A 22,645-nucleotide genomic window follows, 5' to 3' on the forward strand; every position below is an offset into this window, starting at 1 on the left:
CTCCCAAAGAGTGCTCGAAAGGAAAAGGAGGCGGGATTGTCTTGTCTGTCTCGTTAAGCAAAGTGGGCTCAGTATAGTTGAGTTGTTGGTGTTCTTTTTCCATCTGTTCTGTAGTTGTCGTAGTCTTTCTGTTATTCTTATCATGTTTGTGCGTTCATACAGTAATTGGTTGGGTGGGCTGTGTAACGGGTTTTCGGGGTGTCTTAGTTTTGTGATTAGTCTTAGTGTAATCTGTTCTGTAGTCTGTATGTGTTTGCTTGTTTTTTCTGTTGCATTTGCCCTCAGTACGTGCCCGTAGTCCTATAGTGGTCTGCATATGGTTTTATATATTTATATGGCGTTTTCCATTCTAATCCCTTTGTCTTTGTATGTCAGTGTTCGGAAGTGTTTTGCCCTTTTTATGACTTCTAGTCGAATATTTCGTACGTGTTTCCTAAATTTTAGTTTATTGTCTATTGTTATTCCCAAATACTTCACGTCGTTCCTTGGTTTAGTCGTGTGTCCGCCTGTCATTATTGTTGGTGAGCTGTCTTTCATGTGGTGATTTGAAAGTAGAAGTTGATTTTTCGTGTCGTTTGGCGTAAGTCTCCATTTGTAAAACCATGTCATGGTTTTGTTTGTCAACGTCTGAAGCTTTTCCATGGCTTTCTTAGTAGTTTTGTCGTGTGCAATCAGCGCTGTGTCGTCCGCGTATTGCAAAATGTATGATGTTTTGTCTATATATTCCTTGTCCTGTAGATCATAGTTGTGTATGTCGTGGCAGTATATATTGTAGAGCAGTAGTGAGAGCGGCGAACTCTGTGGTAGCCCCTGTTCCGGGGTGAAGGGGGAGGAGAGGGCAGTGTCAATTCGTACCTGAAGTCGGTTTTCTAGCAGATTTTTGATTAAGTAGATTAGGTATTCTGGTGTTTTCAGTTTGTGTAATTTGTATAGCAGACCCTTGTGCCAGACGCTATCAAAAGCCTTATTAATGTCCATTAGTAGGCTCGCCGTTTTGCCCCCCGCCAGTTGCGTAGTTTGTATGTTGTTCGTCAGGGCGAACAGCGGATGTATGGTCGAATATTTTGGTTTGAAGCCAAATTGATAGCTTGGTATGTGTTTTCCGATCAGTTGTTGCAGTCTGTTTTTTAGAATGTGTTCAAGGATTTTGCTTAGCACCGGTAGTAGCGTAATAGGTCTGTAGTTTGGTGCAAGCGTGTTGTCCAGTCGATTTTTTGGTATAGGTATTATCACTCCCATTTTCCAAGATTCTGGAACTCTTTGGGTGACAATACATTTGTTCATTTGTCGTCGTATGAGTTGATGGGTGTCCGGAGTTAGGCTTTTTACAACTTTGCCTTTTATTTTGTCTTTTCTCGGTGCTGTATCCTTGATATATGTGAGGGTTTCATCGTACTCTGTTTCTGTGATTAGTGGGTATGTATTGTCCGGTATGTCACAAAAAAAATTGTCACACCAATTGTTCACTATATTCAAATTTTGTTCGTCGAATTTTGGATTTGTTGAGGTACTGAAAGCTGTTTGGAAGTGTCTGGCAAACGCATTCGCTTTGTCTCCGTCCGTGTGATGTTCTGTTCCGTCTTCATTGATTATGCCAATGTGTTTCGTCTTTTTGTAATGTGAAAGTTTTTTAATTTTTTGCCAGTATAGTTTCCCCTGGTTTTTCCCTATTTCTTGGCATGCCTCTAGCCATCTGTCCTGTCTGTATAAGTCAATTAGCATCTTTACATTCCTGTTTAGGCTGTTGAGTGTCCTTTTCAGTTCGTTATCTTGCATCTGGGTGTAATGCCTGTACAGTTCTCTTTTTCATTTAATGAGTCGCAATATAAATTTGAGTAAGGTGTGTTGATAGAATCATAATTATTATTTTACCTGGAAAGAGATTTGGCTGCTCAGCACTACAAGTCCATGGGGTAGTCGAACGTCCAGTGGACGAAATCGCAACGAAACAGAAACATCGCTATGGCGGCGTAATGTTTTTTTAATTGTTAGTTGTCTTTCATGGGATGTACAGGGCGTTTCATATTTGAACATCGCCATTGGGATGTCGTGGATTGAACGAAATACGAAAAAGTCTAAAAGAGGGCAAAATTGCGTAATTCAGCGCTTGACCAAATGTTGATTCCGAAATTTGAATTCGCCAAATACTTTCCAAGATAGCCGAAAAAAACTTAAAATTAGAAATTGATTTTTTTTCAGCGTTATTTGACAAGGAAGCTAAAAGTCACGCGCACATTTTCATTGCTACTTTTTCTCAACTACCCACGTTTCGTCTTTCAGCTGCCATCTTCAATTTTATTTTTACTTGTGGGCGCCACTTTGGATTTCTCGACGGAAAAATGGTTGGATGGCAAATCTGAAAACGTCACCATGTAGCTGATAATAAGCGACAATGAAAATGTACTTGTGATTTGGAGCTTTCTTGCCAACTACCGGTGATAAAAAAAAACTAAATCTTAAATTTTTTGTTTTTTTTCGGATATCTCCGGAGCTACTCGGAAAATTTTGAAAACGGTACTTGATCATGCAGTAAATAGCGCAATTTTGCCCTAATTTAAATTTCTTCGTATCTTTTTTAGTTTCCGACATTACAATAGTGAGGTTCGTATTGAAATGCTCCATATAATTTTGAAAACGACGAACAGCCTCTGAAAAGGGCCACACCCCAAGAATTAATTCCCATAATGATTTATATATCTCCGTCGAGAATATTTTATCCAATGGGGAATAAAACATTTTATAGAAACTTACAAATTAAACTTCAACCTCTGTCGCGCCAAATGCGTCCTCCCAAGATTGATGCAATAGATATTTTATGGAGGACACGCCATTCTTTTCCCAAAAGAAACGTTTTTTAACTGAACTAACATAAATATCCGCTCGTATTGCCAGAAGCTGTCCATAATGTAAATAATGAGCATGAAGTCAGCATGAAAGTTCGAAAACACATTATCAATTTTAGTTGATGGGGCTGAAGTGACCATGGTGTACCCCTCAACAAGCGCCGTCAGCCTATATGAGCTCATCAATTGTAATAATAACACAGCCGACTGGTTATTGACTTAAAAATCAACATTAATGTTTTCACAGGATGTAATCTGCCTGAATAGAAAAATTATTCGAGTAGTAAGAAGAGTGACTTAGACATTGAGATTGTGCCTCACAAATCTTCTGATGTCACCGGCATCTTCTCTAACGAGATTTTCGTTTCCAACTTCTACTGTTTATTGTTTAAGAGGTAAAGGCGATGACCTCCATTAATGGAACACCCTGTAACTCTCATTAATACACACTTAGGAATTCTTCAAAAAACTATAAATTTCAATAGCGCATATATACAGTTTGTCCGATTTTCGTTGGACAGCGGCTGTTTCTCGGTAAGTAGAGCAAGTAGCAACTTCGGACAAAAAAATGTATTACCCATGTGACTATGAGAAATCTCTGGAAAATATTTTCAGCTTCGTGAAATCGCCGTAAGGGGGCGTAGTAGGGACGGTAGTTCCTTAAAATCGACAAATCTATATTAAGTCACTAGTTAAGTAGCACATTTTAATTTACTATCAATAAGATTACATCATTTTCAAAACTTTTTTGTTCGACACATAATTTCATAACTCGCATAATAAAAGTGGGGGAAGCCGATGAATCATTTTAGGTTCGAACTATCATATCTCTGTTTCTAATTATCCGATTTCAGTGATTCTGTACTTCATTGTGAGGGAATTATAAGCCGATTTAATATCCACATTGACCAAAAATCCATAGTCCAGAACAAAATCGCTAGAGGGCATTCTTTCAGATAATAGCGGTTTTCTTCATTTTTCTTTAATAAATCAAATGGAACTATACTATTATATATAAGCCCATCTTGTAAAGCTGAACTTTGAAAAAACTGTTACTTTGAATTGAAACAAGAAACCCCGGTTTGACCAATGAGAAAAATGTCCCGTTCTGTGTTTCGGCAGAAAATGGAGAAGACTGGAAGCCATTAAAATTTAGACTAGTTGGAGAAACAGCAATTTAAACACTCTGATATGGGACAGTAATCGATTGAAAAGAGATCAGAAACGAAAATGAATTTTCAGACTCAATATTCGAGGGTGCAAAAGACAATTTTGACGAAAAACATATTGAAGCAGGAGTTATTTAAAAAACAATATTAAAAAAGTGCGTCGAGTGTAAAATAATCCGTAGTATGAAAAGCGGCACTTGCCTGGCTGGTACTGCGACGTAGCCATTCTGCAGGTACTTACACACATGAGAAAACACTTTGACTTCTTAGGGATTAAAAGTGTCGTTTACTACCCGCAGAAGAGGGATGAATGTTAAACTTTCTAAGCAGGTGCTAGAAAAATTATCATTTCACAACACGCAGCTGCGGCCCATAAAAAGCGATCATTTAGAATAAATTATTTTAAATGGATAATAATGGCTAGCCTAATAGGTTTATTTATATCTAATAATAAAATGCAGTGCTAAATACTGCAGATGAGTACATTGTGTTGAAAAAACAACAGAGTTTTATAATATGCAATGTGGACTGTCAGATATGGAAGTATGTTTTTTGTATGGAACTTAGTGGAGGTGATTTGCAACAATGACCAAAAACACGTTGTGCTAAATAGGGCAGATGGAGTTAGACCGAGCGTACGAATCGGTTCAATGGACTAACCTAAATTAAATTAGATTACGATCAGTTTACTCCCGGTCTATTTGCCTTAAGCCCGCAATTTACGATCCTCTGACCTCAAACTTTTAGCAGAGACCTTAATGGTTTTCTAAAACTTTGGCAATTGCCAGAGTTTGCCGGAATGTATTATTCTCACGTGATCGTTAAAGGTATATTGTTTCATTGGTTATTTTAAGTTTTCTCAATAGATAACGAGTTTTGTGACACTTTAAACGTTCCAGAAGTGATGCTTAAACAATACGTCTTCAACTAAGTTTAGAGAGCGGAACAAATAGTTTAACAACTTAACAGGCAAGTAATACTATTGTAAGCTTCTTCAGGCCACAGGTCGATTAATTCACCGTGTGTTCTACATACCATGAGAGCATGGAAAGGCACGGATAACCATGTGACGCATCTAAAAACATAAACCGGGCACGTAGTTTAATAAAAAAAAAACATTCCTTGTATATATGATTTAGGTGCCAATAAAAAGACCAGAAAAGTCGGTCCAGAGGGTGCGAAAAACGTGAAAGTAAAGCGTAATAACTTTTTCATTCTTTGCGGAATTGTGTGTCTCCCCATTACTTCTACTTTGAAGTTGAAGAAAAGCGCTGTTTAGGGATTTGTGGTAACGATAAATCGTCAACTAATCGAGCGAAAGTTGATATAGGTGAGGAAAATAGAATTGAAAGACGTTTTATGGGTAACCTTTGAACTTTGGTGGAAGTAATTAACTCCAACAAACGAACCTTGAAGGAAGGAATGCATACCTTCTTTATTAATTAATATTTTAATAACTCACATGAATGCTTGAGCTAACATAAAAAAAATTTCAGCTTTAGAACATAAATTTCGATCTTATTGTCATTTCTTATTTTGTACAGAAAGTTCACAGTTAGGAAGCAATGAACGTTGGAAGCTTCTGGTTGGGGTAGAATTAGAAAATAACGTTCAAACACTCGACCTGATCTGAACAGAAATTATGGATAACGTTGACTCAAACACGAATTTCTACTGAAATGCGGAAGAAAATCGTACTGATATGGATACAAGTTTTCAGAAATGTTGAAGAAACCTGAGATGAAACTTTCAGATATGATCTCACTAAAAGTTGTCTAAAACATTGGTGAAACACGAACCGGCACGAGTGAAACTCGCATAAATGCTGGAAAGCCTGCGACAAGAACAACAAGAACTTTTGGAAATGTTGGGGAACCTGATATGAATACAAATTCTTGTTATTATACAGGGTCTTTGGCTGGAAGTGTAGAATACTAGGTAAGGTATTAAAGGACGTCATTCTGAATTGATTTAACCAAACATACCTACAGTCACTCAAAAAAGTATCCGTACAGCCGAAAAAAAATTCTGTAAACCGTAACTTTTGACTGATTTTGTTCAAATTTTGTATAATGAAAATTCAAACCGAAACTCAATTTTCGTAATTGAGCAACTTTTGAAAATTTAACTTTTAGAGTGCTTTCCAGCGTTTAAAAAAAACTCCGTTTTGGAAACTTCTTGTGCGGTGGAGATTTTTCAATGTGGTTTTAACATTCTTGTAGAGGGGATTTTTTTTCATATATCCAGAACATTTGATCAAAATCGAACAATAAAGAAGGGAGTTGCAGCTTTTTAAATTCGTCAAAAATGTCAAAATTTCGTCATTTTGCGCGAAAATCGTCACTTTTTGGCGTTTTTGAAAGGCTGCAATTCTCTTATTTGTTGTTCGATTTTGATCAAATTTTCAGGATATATGAAGAAAAATCCCCTCTACAAGAATGTTAAAACCACATTGAAAAATTTCCACCGCACAAGAAGTTTTCAAAACGGAGTTTTTTTTAAACGCTGGAAAGCACTCTAAAAGTTAAATTTTCAAAAGTTGCTCAATTACGAAAATTGAGTTTCGGTTTGAATTTTCATTATACAAAATTTGAACAAAATCAGTCAAAAGTTACGGTTTACAGAATTTTTTTTCGGCTGTACGGATACTTTTTTGAGTGACTATATATACCAAAGGATATAGTTTTACTAATAATTAATTTTTTTAATATATTTTCTAATCTGACCGGGTTCTTCTACAGTTATTAAAGTGCAGAAGAACAGCAAACCTTTTTATCACAAAAATATATTGAACTTTTTTATTATGTATGAATGAATTGTTTAAATTACTTAAGTCGTAAAATCTAAAATGCCTTTGTTACTTACCTGGAACTTTATAAACATGATTTTTCTAATTTGTAATACAAGAACGATTAAAATTCAAACGTGGATTTTATATGAACGCTTAGGTGTATGTTTATTGAAATTTCTGAAAAACTTTCTTAGTCAATGGCTTTTCAGTTCTTATGGAAAATTTCTTAAGAAACATTTTAAAAGTATTTTTTTGTATGGAGTCGCATGAAATCGGTATTATATGAATAGATCATTCAAAATTGAGACCATTTAATCGTCAAAATCAATCAAGATGTCCAACAACATAAATGGGAAATGCGACTCGGTATCGCCACAACAGCAATGAGGATTACGGCCCGCAGATGTATTTGGAATGGTAGATCTTATTTTGAACATAACAAATAAATTATGAATAATTAATTTATTATTCTTTAAAAATTTTAAAAATCAAATAAGAAATCGCCGAATAGTTCCTTTCTTTACATTAAAAAAAGAAATATTATTTTATAGTATTAATGATTATTGAATGCGAAGATACTGACCGTATTAAAAATTATATAAAACCAAAAACCTCAAATATCTGAAAAACTATATTAAGATATGATTAAGATTTTTAAGATTAAATTTTGGCAAATGCGCTTGACAGATATTTAAAAGTGTTAATATTAATTGATCTAATTTTTAAATTGTTTCTTAAAAAACTTTTCATAAGATCTAAAAGACCACTACCTAAGGAATAAAAAAAATTAAATAAACATATACCTTAGCGTTTAAACTCAATTCACGTTTGAATTTTACTCGTTGGTACACTAAAAATTAGAGAAATCATGTTTATAAAGTTCTAGGTAAGTAACAAACCCATTTAAAATTTTAAGGCTTAAGTAATTTAAACAATATGTTAATACGTAATAAAAATGTTTACTGCATTTTTATGATAAAAGAGCTTTTTGTTCTTGTGCACTTCAATAATCGTAGAAAAGCACGATCAAAGTAAAAAATATTACGAACATAATTGCCAGACAAACCGTGATACTTGGTATATAGGTATGTTTAGTTAAATCAATTCAGAATAATCTCCTCCAATACCGTATTCGATATATTGCACTATCTACTAAACACCCTGTGTAATAAAATTTTCATAGTTACTTTAGACTTTTTTCTAGTGTCATAAATTATTTATATTAATAGCCTTAAATACACTATCACTATACTTTAGTTTTTATAAATTATGGCGTGCAAATGAGTCAAAAGATCACCTAATTCATCATTCATTCCACATTAATTTAGCCTGTATTCCTAGAACAAACTCAAATGAATATGAAGCATGTTTGGATGAAATTGGAATGTATTAATAACTACTCATGGTGGAAAGGTTGCAGTTTTTCTTGCTACTCCAGTCAATAACCGAGTATTAAGTAATATGTAAAAGTATAATTATTCCAGGGCTTTCATTAATAAACAATGTGAATTATTAATACGAATGTCGATACATAGAGATATTTGGGACAATGTTACATCAAAACGTTAGTAGATTAAAACGATAAACTGGAAATTAGTGGAATTAACGCATATTTCGGGTTCGGAATTAGGATGTAATAAGGTTCGATCATCCATGACAGCTTTGCGGTTTCTCTATTCCTATGCAAACACCTGGAATGCCGAAAAAATTCGCTGCTGGTTCAGACAAGTTAATATTAAACAGCTAGTCATCTGATGACATGGGGTCAAGGGGTCAAGGTCAGTTTTCATTTCTCCTTTCTGATTGACAATTTTCCCGTTATCTTGCTGTAACTTTGGAAATATGTATATACACAGAGTGTTAATGACATGCCACATCATCACAATTCCTTACCGTTCAGGGACAGATACAGCGTGTTTCATAAACATACCGTCAAATTTTCAGGGGCTGTAAAGCTCATAAAAACAAATGTTTAGACCGAATAAAGTACGAACGAAATCCCTTCGTTTTCAAGATATAGAGTGCTGAATTTCTTTTTATTTCAATTTTTTTTTTATATTTCAAAAACGATTTGGGATAAGGATATAAAATTAGAGATACGATATGCAGGGATAAATGTGCATATTCCAGAGTATGCAGCATATTTCCTCCTATATTAGTCGTCCATGCTACCATTCAATTACATGTTTTTACATTTAAAAAAATGGTACACAATTGATTTTTTTTAAATATGGATATATTTTTGGATCTTCTGTCAATTCTTAATAAAAATTATTTATAGTTTTATGTTGTTCAAAGCGTTTTCAAGGTAAACAAAAATTCTTATTCCTGTCCTACCAAAAAATCATTTTAGGTTTCCAAGTTAGTTTTAAATATTTTTTATGAGAAATTAATTAAACCTTTTTTTTAGTAAGGGCCGAGGACATGAAGACAAGCATATGCGAAATATGCCTCGTGGCAAAGTAATATTCTTTTTTTTTTCAAAACATGGTTCTATTAAATTTTGAGGTATTTACTCACGTTGAAACGTTGGTTTTCCGCACGGGCGCCACTGGTGTAGGTAGAAATATTCTACCTACTCCAGAGCAACCACGTTTAGCCCACCATAGCGTGTTACTAATTTCCCCAATATTTCCTAAATTTTCTTAAATCCCTTTTAATTTCGTGTCCTCCAAACCGTTTTTGAAATATTTAAACATTTTTTTAAAGAAACGAAATTAAACACTCGGTATCTTATAATAAACGAAACGATTTGGGATCTAACTTTATTCGATTTAAATATTTTTTTCTATAAACTTTACATCTTCTGAAAGTTTATCGGTATGTTCATGAAACACCCTGTATGTTATTTGGCGAGGTTAAATTCTAGGTGTAATTAAAAAAGTCGAAGTCGCTATCACGTATTCAATGTTCTATAATTGAAAATTCAATTAGGTAAGCACTTTTTCATCGGTTTCACCGGAAAAGTAGCATTAAGAGTGAAATATATTGGATATACCGGAAACTTTTGTACATATTTCAAAGTGTTATTAACCACACAGAATCGTAGTGAACTTTAAATAAACTGTATCTTTGCAAGGGTGGGTTGATGGACGCATGTTCTAATGAAATTTTCTTCGTAAAGCCATTTGAGGAACCACACCCTGAACTAGTTATTGAATACTTTAGTAGTTGTTGAATTTTTATTGCTATTGCTATATGTATATTATTGTATATATAAGGATTTTGTAAAATATATTGCCTTGATTGTTGTCTAGATGTCAACGTTTTTCAGCTAATTTTTTCTTTCAAAATGAGCCTAATTGCCAACAATTTGTTGATTAAGTAAAACAAATCACATTCACTATCATTCAGAAATTCAGACGTCTAAACTACTTTTTCCCAAAATGTACATATCATATTACTAAATTGGATTTTTTTCTCACAGTCATAAATCCTTTAAGGCAAAAACAATCTCTCGGTATATTGTTAGGTTCTCATACCTATTTTATCACTTGATTTGAATTTGAACTTGAAAGCTGGAAATACTCGAGTACTACTATGTCGAGCACTCGAGCCCGTAGTGCGCATTCCAACGCGCATGTCGCATTCTATCCCAGACTGTTAGAAACATGCGCACTATATTGATAGAGACTCCCTGCTCTTATTTCTGACCATTAGGAAACGTTTTGGGGTTTATAAGTCTGTTAAAAATGATGGTGGTTGGATTGTAATTTCTGTTCTAAACACAAAATGTGTAATGACTCCATTAGGCTTTACAATAGTGTAGCGTACTTTCAGCAGACACATGAAAGTCTTACTATCAAGGGGTTTGATGTTAGATACGTATGAATGTACATTATAAATAATAATTAGATATAACATTGTATATTACATAGAGTAATGTAATGCAATAGTTGATAGAGGAATTTAACGATTTTAGATTTGTTCTTGAGAATATTCAATTTTAGTGTCAAATGAAATTTTACTCACTTAAAGAAACGGTCATATACGCAACTCCAGCTTAGACCTGGAGGAATTCTTGTTGTATACGATAGCTGTACGCTTCAGATAAAGTCTCAAATTTGGCGTATAATTCATTGTTTATGTGTTAAAATTTTTATCTTCAAATGGAAGTGAAGTTTCAAATGAAAGTACGAAACTGTGAACTGAGCCTCGACCGCTTTAGTACTGAAGGGTTTCTTTGTCATAGAAATAATTTTTTGACTCGGTAAACTCTGATTATATTCACATGCCCGTTTGGCTTCAGTTTAAACGTTTTTGAAAGTTATCGGTAAAATTGCCGGATAAAAAGCTGTGAAATTGGTAAATCGAAGCAGATCAAAGCATTCACTAAAAATCCTTGAATTACTTATAATAATTGCCATCATAAAAATAGCTAAAGTGTAAAACTGTGTAATAGAATCGACTCATCAATATTTATAATATAAATACCAGTTTTTTTTCTAAGATGTAATGACCGGTATGTGTCGTCACAGCAATTAAATAACGCCAGGAATCGCTTTAAATTCTGTTTATGTTTTGCTGAATTTTTTAAATTGTTTCGACTGAAATGCAATACGAACCTCGTCCCATATTTAATTTTCTACAGGCAAATTTATCTGTATTATGAGTAAAATAAACTCTGATCAATTAAGGACGATATTTGACTGCCAATTACTCCGCCTTTATGGAGAGTTTTTATTCTTAACCTTAATATTGGATTTTGTGATGTTCCAATCAATTTTATAACGATGTGGAATTAATGGTAACAACTTTTATCTATTAAAATGATTATAGACAAACAAATAGTCCATAAAATCAACAAAAGGGCATTAAATGTTTCAGGTTGTGCGGTTTAAAATAATATGTATGTATGAAGTGATGATTTAATAATAACTTACGAGTAGACATTATCATTTTCCATAAGGTGAATGGTCAAAAACTCATCTGCATACCAAATACCATCACCTAGGTATAATATAAACTGAATAAGTGATGAAGGTATAAATAGGCATATACAAGTCATAATTTTTCTACGTAAACAAGGTAATTTCCGAAATGATTTTGAAGGTCCCTTAATGCTAATCGAATTAAATTACTTTGATTAATTATTATTTTTATTGTTTACTTTCAGCACTAACTCAGTTATCAAGATTTGTGAAAGCGTCTTCGGAATGAGCGAAATTGAACAACTGTTCAAATATTTTCTATTGATAAATGTTGACAAATGTCGTAAATAAATTATATTGCAGAATTTATTTATTCAAGTTAAAAAATTATTATATGTAAAAAATAGTGTGGTCGGAATTGGTCTGTTTTAATAGCGGAAATTTATATCTAGATTAGGTAGACTAAAATCGACTTAGATATAATGGGCTAGATTTCTGAAAAATATTTAATGGTAAAAACCGTCTGACAATACTTTCACTACCAACCGAAATATAGAGTGTATTTGAATTTTCGGCCATTTTGAAAATTGCCCATAACTTTTTTACTTCGAAGAATATTTCAATTTTGTAAACACATTCTTAAGGCGCTTTTTTAAGTGTAGTGCAGTGGTTTATTAAGATTTTTTCTATAGTTGTTCATTTTATGAAAATTACATAATTTTATTTCAACGGAAACCATAATTGGCCATGAACTCAAAGAAATGCTCGTGTTTAGCCCTTTCCAATGATATAAAATTGGGGTATCTATTTTGAAAAAATGTGGACATATTATGTTTTTGTTTTAAATCAAAACAATGACTCATTTATAAGGGTTTATTTGTGTTTTTTTTTGTCATATTACTTCTGTCAATTATTAAGATTTGGTATTAAAATTGTTAAATAAAAATATGTATGAAAATTTTAAAAAGTGCGATATATTAAAATGTTCATATTAGCAAATAAAGTTTCTCAAACAGCTACTGAGTTATAATTTAATACATTTCCCTTGTGTTGGCCTGCTATGTCCTGTGATTTAACTCTCTCACATTTCTTTTTCAGGTGGAGATTAAAGAATCTTATGTTTAAGGGAAGACCCATTGAGACAAGAGAGGAATTGCAGGAGACTACTAGGCAAGCTTTTGCTGTAGTTATTAAAGCACTTAAATTATAAAAAGCTATAACTCTGTGCGTAAAAGATGTTTACTATACACGGCCTTTTCCGGTGAGTGTCCGATTAAAAGTTTATGGGGCTCTAATATATTTAAAGATCTGAAATTTTGTATGCTGATGTAATGAAGTTTCATCTGTTCAATTAAAATATTGGTATCATCGCAACGGTGTCAGATCTATGTGTAACTGACAATGACTATTATTTTAAATGGAACACCCTGTATTTTATTACATTTTCGAATTTCCCGGAAGTTTTAAACCCCAGTTCATCTATCATATGCCATGGCAATGATGAACCGTTTTCGAAATAATTTTTTTTTAATGATTTGGCAAGAAACAGCTCTAAATTGAAAAGGACATATCTTTTCAACTATTATAAATAGAGAACTAAAATTTCAGCTAGAGACTTTTATTAGTTATCTGTATCTTGTAGTATTATAAATTTTGGGATTTACATATATGGCGGGGGATAATTAGTGCGATATCAGAAGGTTATAAATATGACGGTTAAATCACAATCTTAAGTAGAAACTCCTATATTTTTGAATGGCATCTAAAAAATCAATACATTTTTTATAGAAAATTATTATACATTGATATAATTAGTTTCAGATGTTTTTGAGAGATTTGCAAAAATTAGAATTTTTCAGACTAAAAGTTGTCACTTATTAGATGATTTAATTAAAAGGAACTTATGGGTTAACAACGTAAAATAAACGAAATTGTAACATCCGTGTCTGAATTCAATTCAGACGTTTGGGAAAATTCCTAATTTGTGTAAAAAGGGTACATAGGGACAAATCATAAGGTCGGGTAGAGCGCTTAACGTGACAAGTAATCGGTCTGTTTGATTTATTGCCCACAATAAAGGAATCTTCCAAAATACTCCACTCCAACGGGCGATAGGTGATAGCCAACATCTGGTGGTTGCAAGCAAGTGAAGAAAAAACATACCAGATGTCAACCAGATAAAAATCTTAAGTTATCCTTGAGTAACACCCGAACTAAGGGTGGAGCGGAAAAAAAGGGAGGTGACCGCACGACAAGAAAGGGAAGATTTGAGTTGCAACCCCAGACAAGTCAGGCACAATCAACCGTGTGTTAATTTAAGAACTTAGTACACAATAAAATATAACGCAATTAAACTTTTCAATTGAGTAAAATTCAGTTTTCTCTCGGCCTGACAAAAACCGAGAGTGGTCCTTCGGAACACAACAAAATACCCAAGAACCAGCCGCGGAAGCAGGACCCACTGATTAGCACCATTGTCCAGGGGATTTTCAAGTCCATCTGTACATTTTGGTCCTTCGAGCCGGATCGCCCAGAACACCAGGAGCTTATCCTGATTCCTACAGCTTCCAGTACATAAAGGTGAAGGGTGTGTGATAGTGAAGGTGCAGTGGAAAACTAAGTGCTAGTGAAAACAGGAAAGAGTGAAGACCCTTTAACGTAAGTCGATTCTGTTTATTTCAACGACTATCCATTTAACATGGCTCCCAAGGGATCTACTGAAGAATTAATTACTCGCAGAACTGTAGCTAAGGGTAAACTCACTAGGTTACAAACCTGGTTAAGAAAAGACTTGCCAGTTGATTTAGGTCAGTACACTGTTCGACAGACCGAGCTCTCAGATACCTATAAAACATATTCGCTCATACAAGAGGAACTAGAACTCTTAGATTTCGACAAATATTGTGGGGATAGAGATTGTGTTGAAGAGCAATATTTCAGCTTAGCTGCGACATTGACAAACGCAATTAACCAATTTCAAACTGAAAATACATCACAGGCAGACAACCCTCGGACAGAAAATGTCTCGTCAGGTGCTATTAGTAGTTCAATTAAGCTACCGGAGTTAAGAATACCCACATTTGATGGCACTATAAGTAACTGGCAAGGCTTTTCTGAACTTTTCAACACGCTGATTACAAATGATCAACATTTATCTGATGTCAAAAAGTTAATATATTTAAGGTCATCGCTCAAGGATGAACCCGCTCGCTTGTTGGAAAGTTTAGAAATGGTGGGTTCAAACTTTGAGATTGCTCAGAGGATACTGCGGGATAGGTATGAAAACAAGAATCTAATCGTGAATTCGTACATTAAAAACGTGCTGAACGTACCAACAGTAACAAGATCGAACGCTCAAAACTTGAGGGAATTTGTGACCCAAGTAAGGTGCAATATCGGAGCTCTAGCAAATTTCAATGTAAGCGAAAGGTTAGCAGATCTGATTTTCATTCAAATTTTAACTCAAAAATTAGACTTCCACCTCAAGCGTTCTTTCGAGAGTGAGAGAGACAATTCGGAATACCCCACATTAACGGAATTTATCGATTTCTTAGAAAAGAAATGCAAGGTCCTTGAGAGTTTATCAACTAGTGACAAGACTCCCAAACCTAGGGGGTCACATTATCACTCGCATCACATTTCTTTAGATAATCGAGATCAAGCAAATCATTTTAAATGTTTTTTGTGCAAGGCTCAAACTCATAGAATCTACGCCTGTTCGAAATTCCTCAGTCTCTCACCGGAAGAACGCAGCAAGGTCGTAAAAAATGGAAGGGCCTGCATCAACTGTCTTGCCTCGGGTCATTGGTCAATTAATTGCAAGTCTGCGTCGACTTGTAAAACTTGTCATAAAAAACACAACACTCTTTTGCACCTGCCCGATAGCTCAGTCGAACAGACTAACCCTTCAAATCTAGCACGAGAGAGAGATCACTCTCAGTCCTCACACGTCTCTCGTAGAAAGGAGCACCCCACACATTCTATAACCACAGTTTCACAACAAGGTCAATCGCACACCGGCATTGATAATCACCAACCACCCGCAAGTCTTTCAGTGTCTTCACAAAGTCATGAGGTTTTATTAGGTACAGCTATTGTCATGCTGTACGACAGTCATAAACGACCAGTGGAGGCACGCTGCCTATTGGACTCGGGAAGCCAATTGTCGTTTGTGACCGAAGGGTTAGTAAAACGACTAAACCTTTCTACCCAAGTCAAACCCTTACAGATTACAGGAATATCACAAAACTCCTCAATCACAAAGGAAATCACAGACCTTTATTTCTATCCTCGATTAGATAGATCACAACAATTCAAAACGACTTGTGCAGTCTTAAAGAAGATAACTTGTCAACAACCTCAATTCCCGATAAATCCACACTTGATCCCCGTCCCTCACAACATACAGTTGGCAGACCCTACATACTACAATCCTGCTGAAATTGAGATACTGTTAGGGGCCGACATCTACTACAATCTTATTACTGATGGCAACATTAAGCTGGGTGCTCAGCTACCAGTGTTACAAAACACCCGTCTGGGGTACATAATTGCGGGAAAAGTTGAGCAACCAGTCAAGATCAATTCAAATTGTTGTACTCTTCACAAATCTAACAACAACAATAATTCAACAACAAGGTTAGCTTCACTTCATTGTAACTACTCAGAATTAAATAATTTAATTAAGGCATTTTGGGAAATTGAGGAAGTAAAAACACAACTCCCAACAAATAAATTCCTCACACCCGAAAATCAAAGGATTGAGCAATTGTTCGAAAGCACAACCAAAATACTACCAAATGGGAGATATCAAGTCGACCTGCCATTAAAGAGTAGTAAAGAATATCAAAGGCTTGGAGATTCATTTACTCAAGCTAAGCGTCGTTTCTTTCATATGGAACGAAGACTCAACAAAGATCAGGACCTGTTTAAAAAATATCAAAATTTCATAAATCAGTATGTATCTTTAGGGCATGCCAACTATATTCCATTCTCGTCAGTTACCAATTCTCCTACAAATAGGTTTTTTTTACCACACCATTGTGTCATACGGAATGACAGCGCTACAACAAAACTAAGAGTGGTATTTGATGGGTCCATGAAAAGTACAACAGGGGTGTGTCTAAACGATCTAACACACAAGGGTTACCCAATACAACCGGATCTGTTCGATATTCTAATCAAGTTCAGAACATTTCGATACGTGTTCACGGCAGACATTGAAAAAATGTTCAGACAGATCCTGGTCAATCCTAATCACCGTTTTCTACAAACAATTCTTTGGCGTGACTCCCCAGAGGAACCTCTAAAATTTATCGAACTAGCGACCGTGACGTATGGAACTAACTGCGCACCGTTTTTGAGCACCAGGTGTCTCCAAGACATAGCAACAAAAAATCAAGAGCAGTACCCATTCGCAAGCAAGGCTCTTCTAAATCATTGTTATGTCGATGATATATTGTTCGGCAGTAACAACTTAAACAATCTCCTAGAGGCTCACTCCCAACTCACAAGTTGTCTAAAAACCGCACATATGACACTACACAAATGGAGTTCCAACTCTACCGAATTCTTAAAGATTATAGCGGAAGAAAATCCTAACCCCAATTATGTATTAATGCCTGAGGGCTCATCAAATAAGGTGTTGGGTTTAAGTTGGAACCCAAATATAGATAGCTTCAGCATAATCATACCGGAAATACGGATCAAGGAAAAATATACAAAGAGAGAAGTTTTAGCAACTATTGCGTCCATTTACGACCCAATTGGAATAATCAACCCAATAGTAGTGTCCGCCAAGCTTATAATGCAGGAGATTTGGAAGAATAACTGCGATTGGGATGACACCTTGATTCAACCCACTCTTGCAAAATGGAAGGCTTTTTTGAGCACAATATCAGCACTTTCATCCCTATCTATTCCTCGGCATGTATTTCGGAATGATCTAACGCAAAGAGTTGAAATACACGGATTTTCTGATGCCAGCATGAAGGCCTATGGAGCATGCATATACATACGAGCTTTCTATCGAAATGGGAAGATATCTTGCAATTTGTTAAGTGCGAAAAGTCGAGTAGCGCCCCTAAAGGTGAGCACCCTCCCTAAATTAGAACTCATGGGTGCCGTGTTACTGTCAGACTTAACAGAAAGGATTTTGTCAATTGTAAGGCAGCTAATGCCAAGAATTGATTCCATTAATCTATGGACTGATTCAGAAATCGTTCTTGCATGGTTACAATCAAGCCCAGCGCGGTGGGCAACATTCGTGGCCAACAGAGTGTCTCACATACAACAAAGCACTTCTAAGGCACAGTGGCGCCATGTCTGTTCAAAGGAAAACCCAGCAGATATCTTATCAAGAGGATCCGTCCCGTTTGAACTCCTAAGGTCACACTTGTGGTGGAATGGACCGCCTTTCTTGCGTGAGCACAACATCAATTTAGATAAATACAATTACGTAACGCAAAACTCACAACCAATACCAGAGGAGCGAAAGGTTGCCGCACACCTCGTCCAGAACTCAAGACATGAGTTATACGAGACATTTGCAAAATTCTCCAGCTTCACTAAGGCACAACGCGTTCTTGCATATTGTTGGAGATTCATCAGAAATGCAAAGGGGGGGAAAAAACCTATCTCAGTGATCCTAGAAGTAGAGGAATTAAGGGTTGCAGAGCAAACCTTAATAAAGGCCATTCAAGCTCAGCATTTCATTACTGAAATTGAGCGATTAAAGGGTAATCAGCCCATCTCTAAAGGGCTAATTCAAAAATTAGCCCCATTTCTTTGTGAAGACAAATTGCTTCGAGTCGGTGGCAGATTATCAAACGCTCCTATATCGTACAATCAAAAACATCCAATAGTCTTGCCATCCAAATGTCATTTAGTCAGATTACTCTTAGAACGGGAACATGTAAGATTGTTGCATTCCGGACCTCAAACTGTACTGTCCAATATAAGATTGAGATACTGGCCGCTTGACGGTCTGCGGGAAGTTAAAAGAGTCATACACCGTTGCCTCACATGTTTTAAACTAAGAGCCACTGCCGCTAATCAATTAATGGCTCATCTCCCAAAGGAAAGATTACAAGTCACCCGTCCATTTACTAATGTCGGAGTGGACTATGGCGGCCCTTATTCAATCAAATCTTCAAGGTTAAGAAAAGCTAGCAGTACTAAAGCGTATATTGCAATTTTTGTCTGTCTCTCCACACGCGCAGTTCATTTAGAACTAGTGTCAGAGCTCAGTACTCAAGCATTTTTGTTAACGCTGAAAAGATTTATCTCTAGACGGGGCATCCCGACCACTATATTTAGTGACAATGCAAAGAACTTCCTAGGCGCTCGAAATCAACTGAAATCACTGTACGATTTTTTTAAATCAAAGGCAACCAAGGACTCAATACAGACCTTTACTAGTAAGACTCGAATCTCTTGGAAGTTCATACCGCCTAGGTCTCCCCACCATGGTGGAATATGGGAAGCAGCTATAAAAAGTGCCAAGTACCACCTAATTAGAATTATGGGAAATATGGCCTTAACCTTTGAGGAGATGAGCACCATTCTCACTCAAATCGAGGCAGTTATGAATTCACGTCCGCTCTGCCAATTATCTGACGACCCATGTGACCTGAACTGCTTGACTCCTGGGCATTTCTTAATAGGTTCAAACTTAATGTCATATCCAGAACCAGACCTTGAGGCTGTTTCGCAAAACCGGCTTTCAATTTACAAGAAATGCACTTGGGTTCAACAGCAATTTTGGAAATGCTGGAGTAAAAGTGTTCTAAACCAACTTCAAATCAGACCTAAATGGTCAAAGGCAACAAAAAATATTGAGATCAATGACATCGTGCTGTTAAAGGATGAACAAACTCATCCATTAAGATGGCCCTTGGCAAGAGTTGTTGAGGTATTTACAGGCAAGGACAACTTGGTACGAGTTATTAAGGTCAAAACTCAAGGAGGGGAGTATACTAGAGCAATCACAAAGGTATGTAGCCTGCCACCTAGCCCGTAAGTTAACCAACCATATATATCATACGTCAGTCATAATGTAATATCAATAGCAATAAGTTTGGACTTCATTATTTAAATTAAGATTATTGTACATTCGTCCAAGGGGGGGAGTATGTCTGAATTCAATTCAGACGTTTGGGAAAATTCCTAATTTGTGTAAAAAGGGTACATAGGGACAAATCATAAGGTCGGGTAGAGCGCTTAACGTGACAAGTAATCGGTCTGTTTGATTTATTGCCCACAATAAAGGAATCTTCCAAAATACTCCACTCCAACGGGCGATAGGTGATAGCCAACATCTGGTGGTTGCAAGCAAGTGAAGAAAAAACATACCAGATGTCAACCAGATAAAAATCTTAAGTTATCCTTGAGTAACACCCGAACTAAGGGTGGAGCGGAAAAAAAGGGAGGTGACCGCACGACAAGAAAGGGAAGATTTGAGTTGCAACCCCAGACAAGTCAGGCACAATCAACCGTGTGTTAATTTAAGAACTTAGTACACAATAAAATATAACGCAATTAAACTTTTCAATTGAGTAAAATTCAGTTTTCTCTCGGCCTGACAAAAACCGAGAGTGGTCCTTCGGAACACAACAAAATACCCAAGAACCAGCCGCGGAAGCAGGACCCACTGATTAGCACCATTGTCCAGGGGATTTTCAAGTCCATCTGTACAATCCGTTATAATAACCTAGATCTACGTAATATAATTAAAATTAGAGATTTTGTTGAAAATGGCCACCGTTTGCTTTGAGAGATTCTTGGATTAAATTCATAACATAGATGTTTGTAGCTCTCTGAAGCACATTTGGCTCGAGCAGATCAAATACTTCTCTTACCCGTTTTTCCAACTGTTCAATATTTTGCACTTGTATATTCAACAAGACGGTGTTTAGTTTGAACACCTTCACTGATCATTTCTTAAATTAGACTTCTAATTCAATAAATACTTTTAATTGTTTTTTTTTGTTCATTTCATTGTTAATTGCAGCTCTTAATGATAGATTAGACTCTTACTTACTTTGTTGAAATAAATATATAAAATTAAATTATAACAATAAATGATTAAGTAAAACAAGTCAACACGAATTCAAAGTTCGCTTCGATTAAAGGAACAACACTTAATGTTTCCTCCATTTTTGGAAACGCAGACTCACAATTTTATATCATTCGAAAGGGCTAAACGCGAGTATTTTTGGAAGATCCTATTCCCCCAGCCCACTATGCTTTACATTAAAAAAAAAAATATATATATATATAATAAAATTGACAATAATAGAAAAAGTCTCAGTAAACCACTTGACTACATTTAACAAAGTCCCTCAAGAATGTGTTTACAAAATTTAAATATTCTTCGAAATAAAAAAGTTATGGGCAATTTTCAAAATGGCCGAAAATTCAAATACACCCTGTATCTCGGTTGGCAATAAAAATATTATCAAGCGCTTTTTTCCATTAAACATTTCTCCGAAATCGACCCCATGATATGTTCTATCTAATCGGGAAATAGGTTTTCTTTGTTAAAACAGACCAATTCTGATCACGCTGTACTGTGTGTTTGATTTAAACAATATTACAAAAGCATGTCAAATGATCAGGTATTGCAATTACCTGTTTTATTTTTCTATTCGATGAAAAGTACAAGAAAACTGAATTAAACTAACTTTATTAATGCACTTGCAATATTGAATTAAATAGAAACTTTCAAGATGAAACTGTGTTAGAAATTTCCTCGCTTCTCGATCCTGAAGAATACAGAGAAAATATGAATGAAACACCCTATATGTAGCTGCGTAACTTCGTATTTAATTTATCGACGTCGATAGGCATCGAAACATTCCTCATCGTATTATTATTTCGTTGTCTTATGTGTTTTCCAAACAAGTTATCATTTCAATTTATTGCAATAATTGTTTGGATAATTACTCAACCAGCATATTAATTTTCCTGGATAGCTTTGATATTATGCGAGTAAGTTACCCCGAGATCGACGCTGCACACAAATTAAGGACAAGATTGTCCACTAGATTTGTTTGCTTAACTGCGTTACCTGATCTCATAGTAAACTATTAAAAACATGTCCCCAAGATTGAAAATTTAGGAGAAATTCGCATCTGCCTGATGCGAATCAATTTGGCAAATTCGATTACTAAATAGTGCTCAAGCAATCTAATTTACTTCGGCAGCCACATAAAATCTAAAATTTAATTGGATTTTGTAAAGAACCAACCTCAAATCTTGCTGACGCCATACATATTGACTTCCTCGTGATCCCAGGCATAAGCTTGAGAATAAAGTATCATAATTACATTAATTAAAAGGAGAAACCATTATTTCCTGCAGGTTCTAACTGCTACAGTTTCACGCCCACGCAGGCTGAATGGATAATAGTGAGGATTGGTGAGGAGACGTTCTTAACGTTTTACGTTTAATCCCGCACACTCGCCCCTTTGATAACCCTCAAAATTACCACAGTCGCTTCATATTTCCTTTCACCTGCCAGCCGGGAGGGTTTAACTTAAACCCCTCGTTTAAAGGTATAGCCATGACCTTTTCTAATGTCAGCAGGGGTATAATTCATATTTGATACATTCGCAGTTAAGTAACGCCAATAGTCCTAAAGTTCAGCTTATTTGAAGGCAGCTTCACAAATAATGCACTTGAAATTGTCTGTTTAATTTGCAATCAAACATCATACTTTTCAAAGGCAATTCATAAAATCACTTCCATACCACAGGTAGTTGCTTAATTTGCATAACACAACACATTTTCTGAATTTGCAAACTTATTATTGAGTGCCAACACTTAACGTTGTTTAGACAAAAGAAAACGAAGCTCTGATAAGAGTGCATTACGTTTTAACTTCCTCTGCTTTATCTCACTATGCAAATTTACATGTCGTAAATAGATGTTTTGTAGTGTTATTTATACAATAACAAAAGTGAATAAGCG

At 35.4% G+C, this 22,645-nt stretch overlaps 1 protein-coding gene across 1 annotated transcript; it reads left to right on the top strand.

The window, feature by feature from the left end:
* Positions 1-14,372: 14,372 nt before the first annotated feature.
* LOC136343242 (uncharacterized) lies at positions 14,373-19,694 on the top strand. The gene has a single exon (XM_066289834.1). It carries the CDS (start codon positions 14,373-14,375, stop codon positions 19,692-19,694), a length of 5,322 nt encoding a protein of 1,773 aa, XP_066145931.1.
* Positions 19,695-22,645: the final 2,951 nt, after the last annotated feature.

Source organism: Euwallacea fornicatus, chromosome 14, assembly GCF_040115645.1.
Source record: "Euwallacea fornicatus isolate EFF26 chromosome 14, ASM4011564v1, whole genome shotgun sequence".
Lineage (NCBI taxonomy): Eukaryota > Metazoa > Arthropoda > Insecta > Coleoptera > Curculionidae > Euwallacea > Euwallacea fornicatus.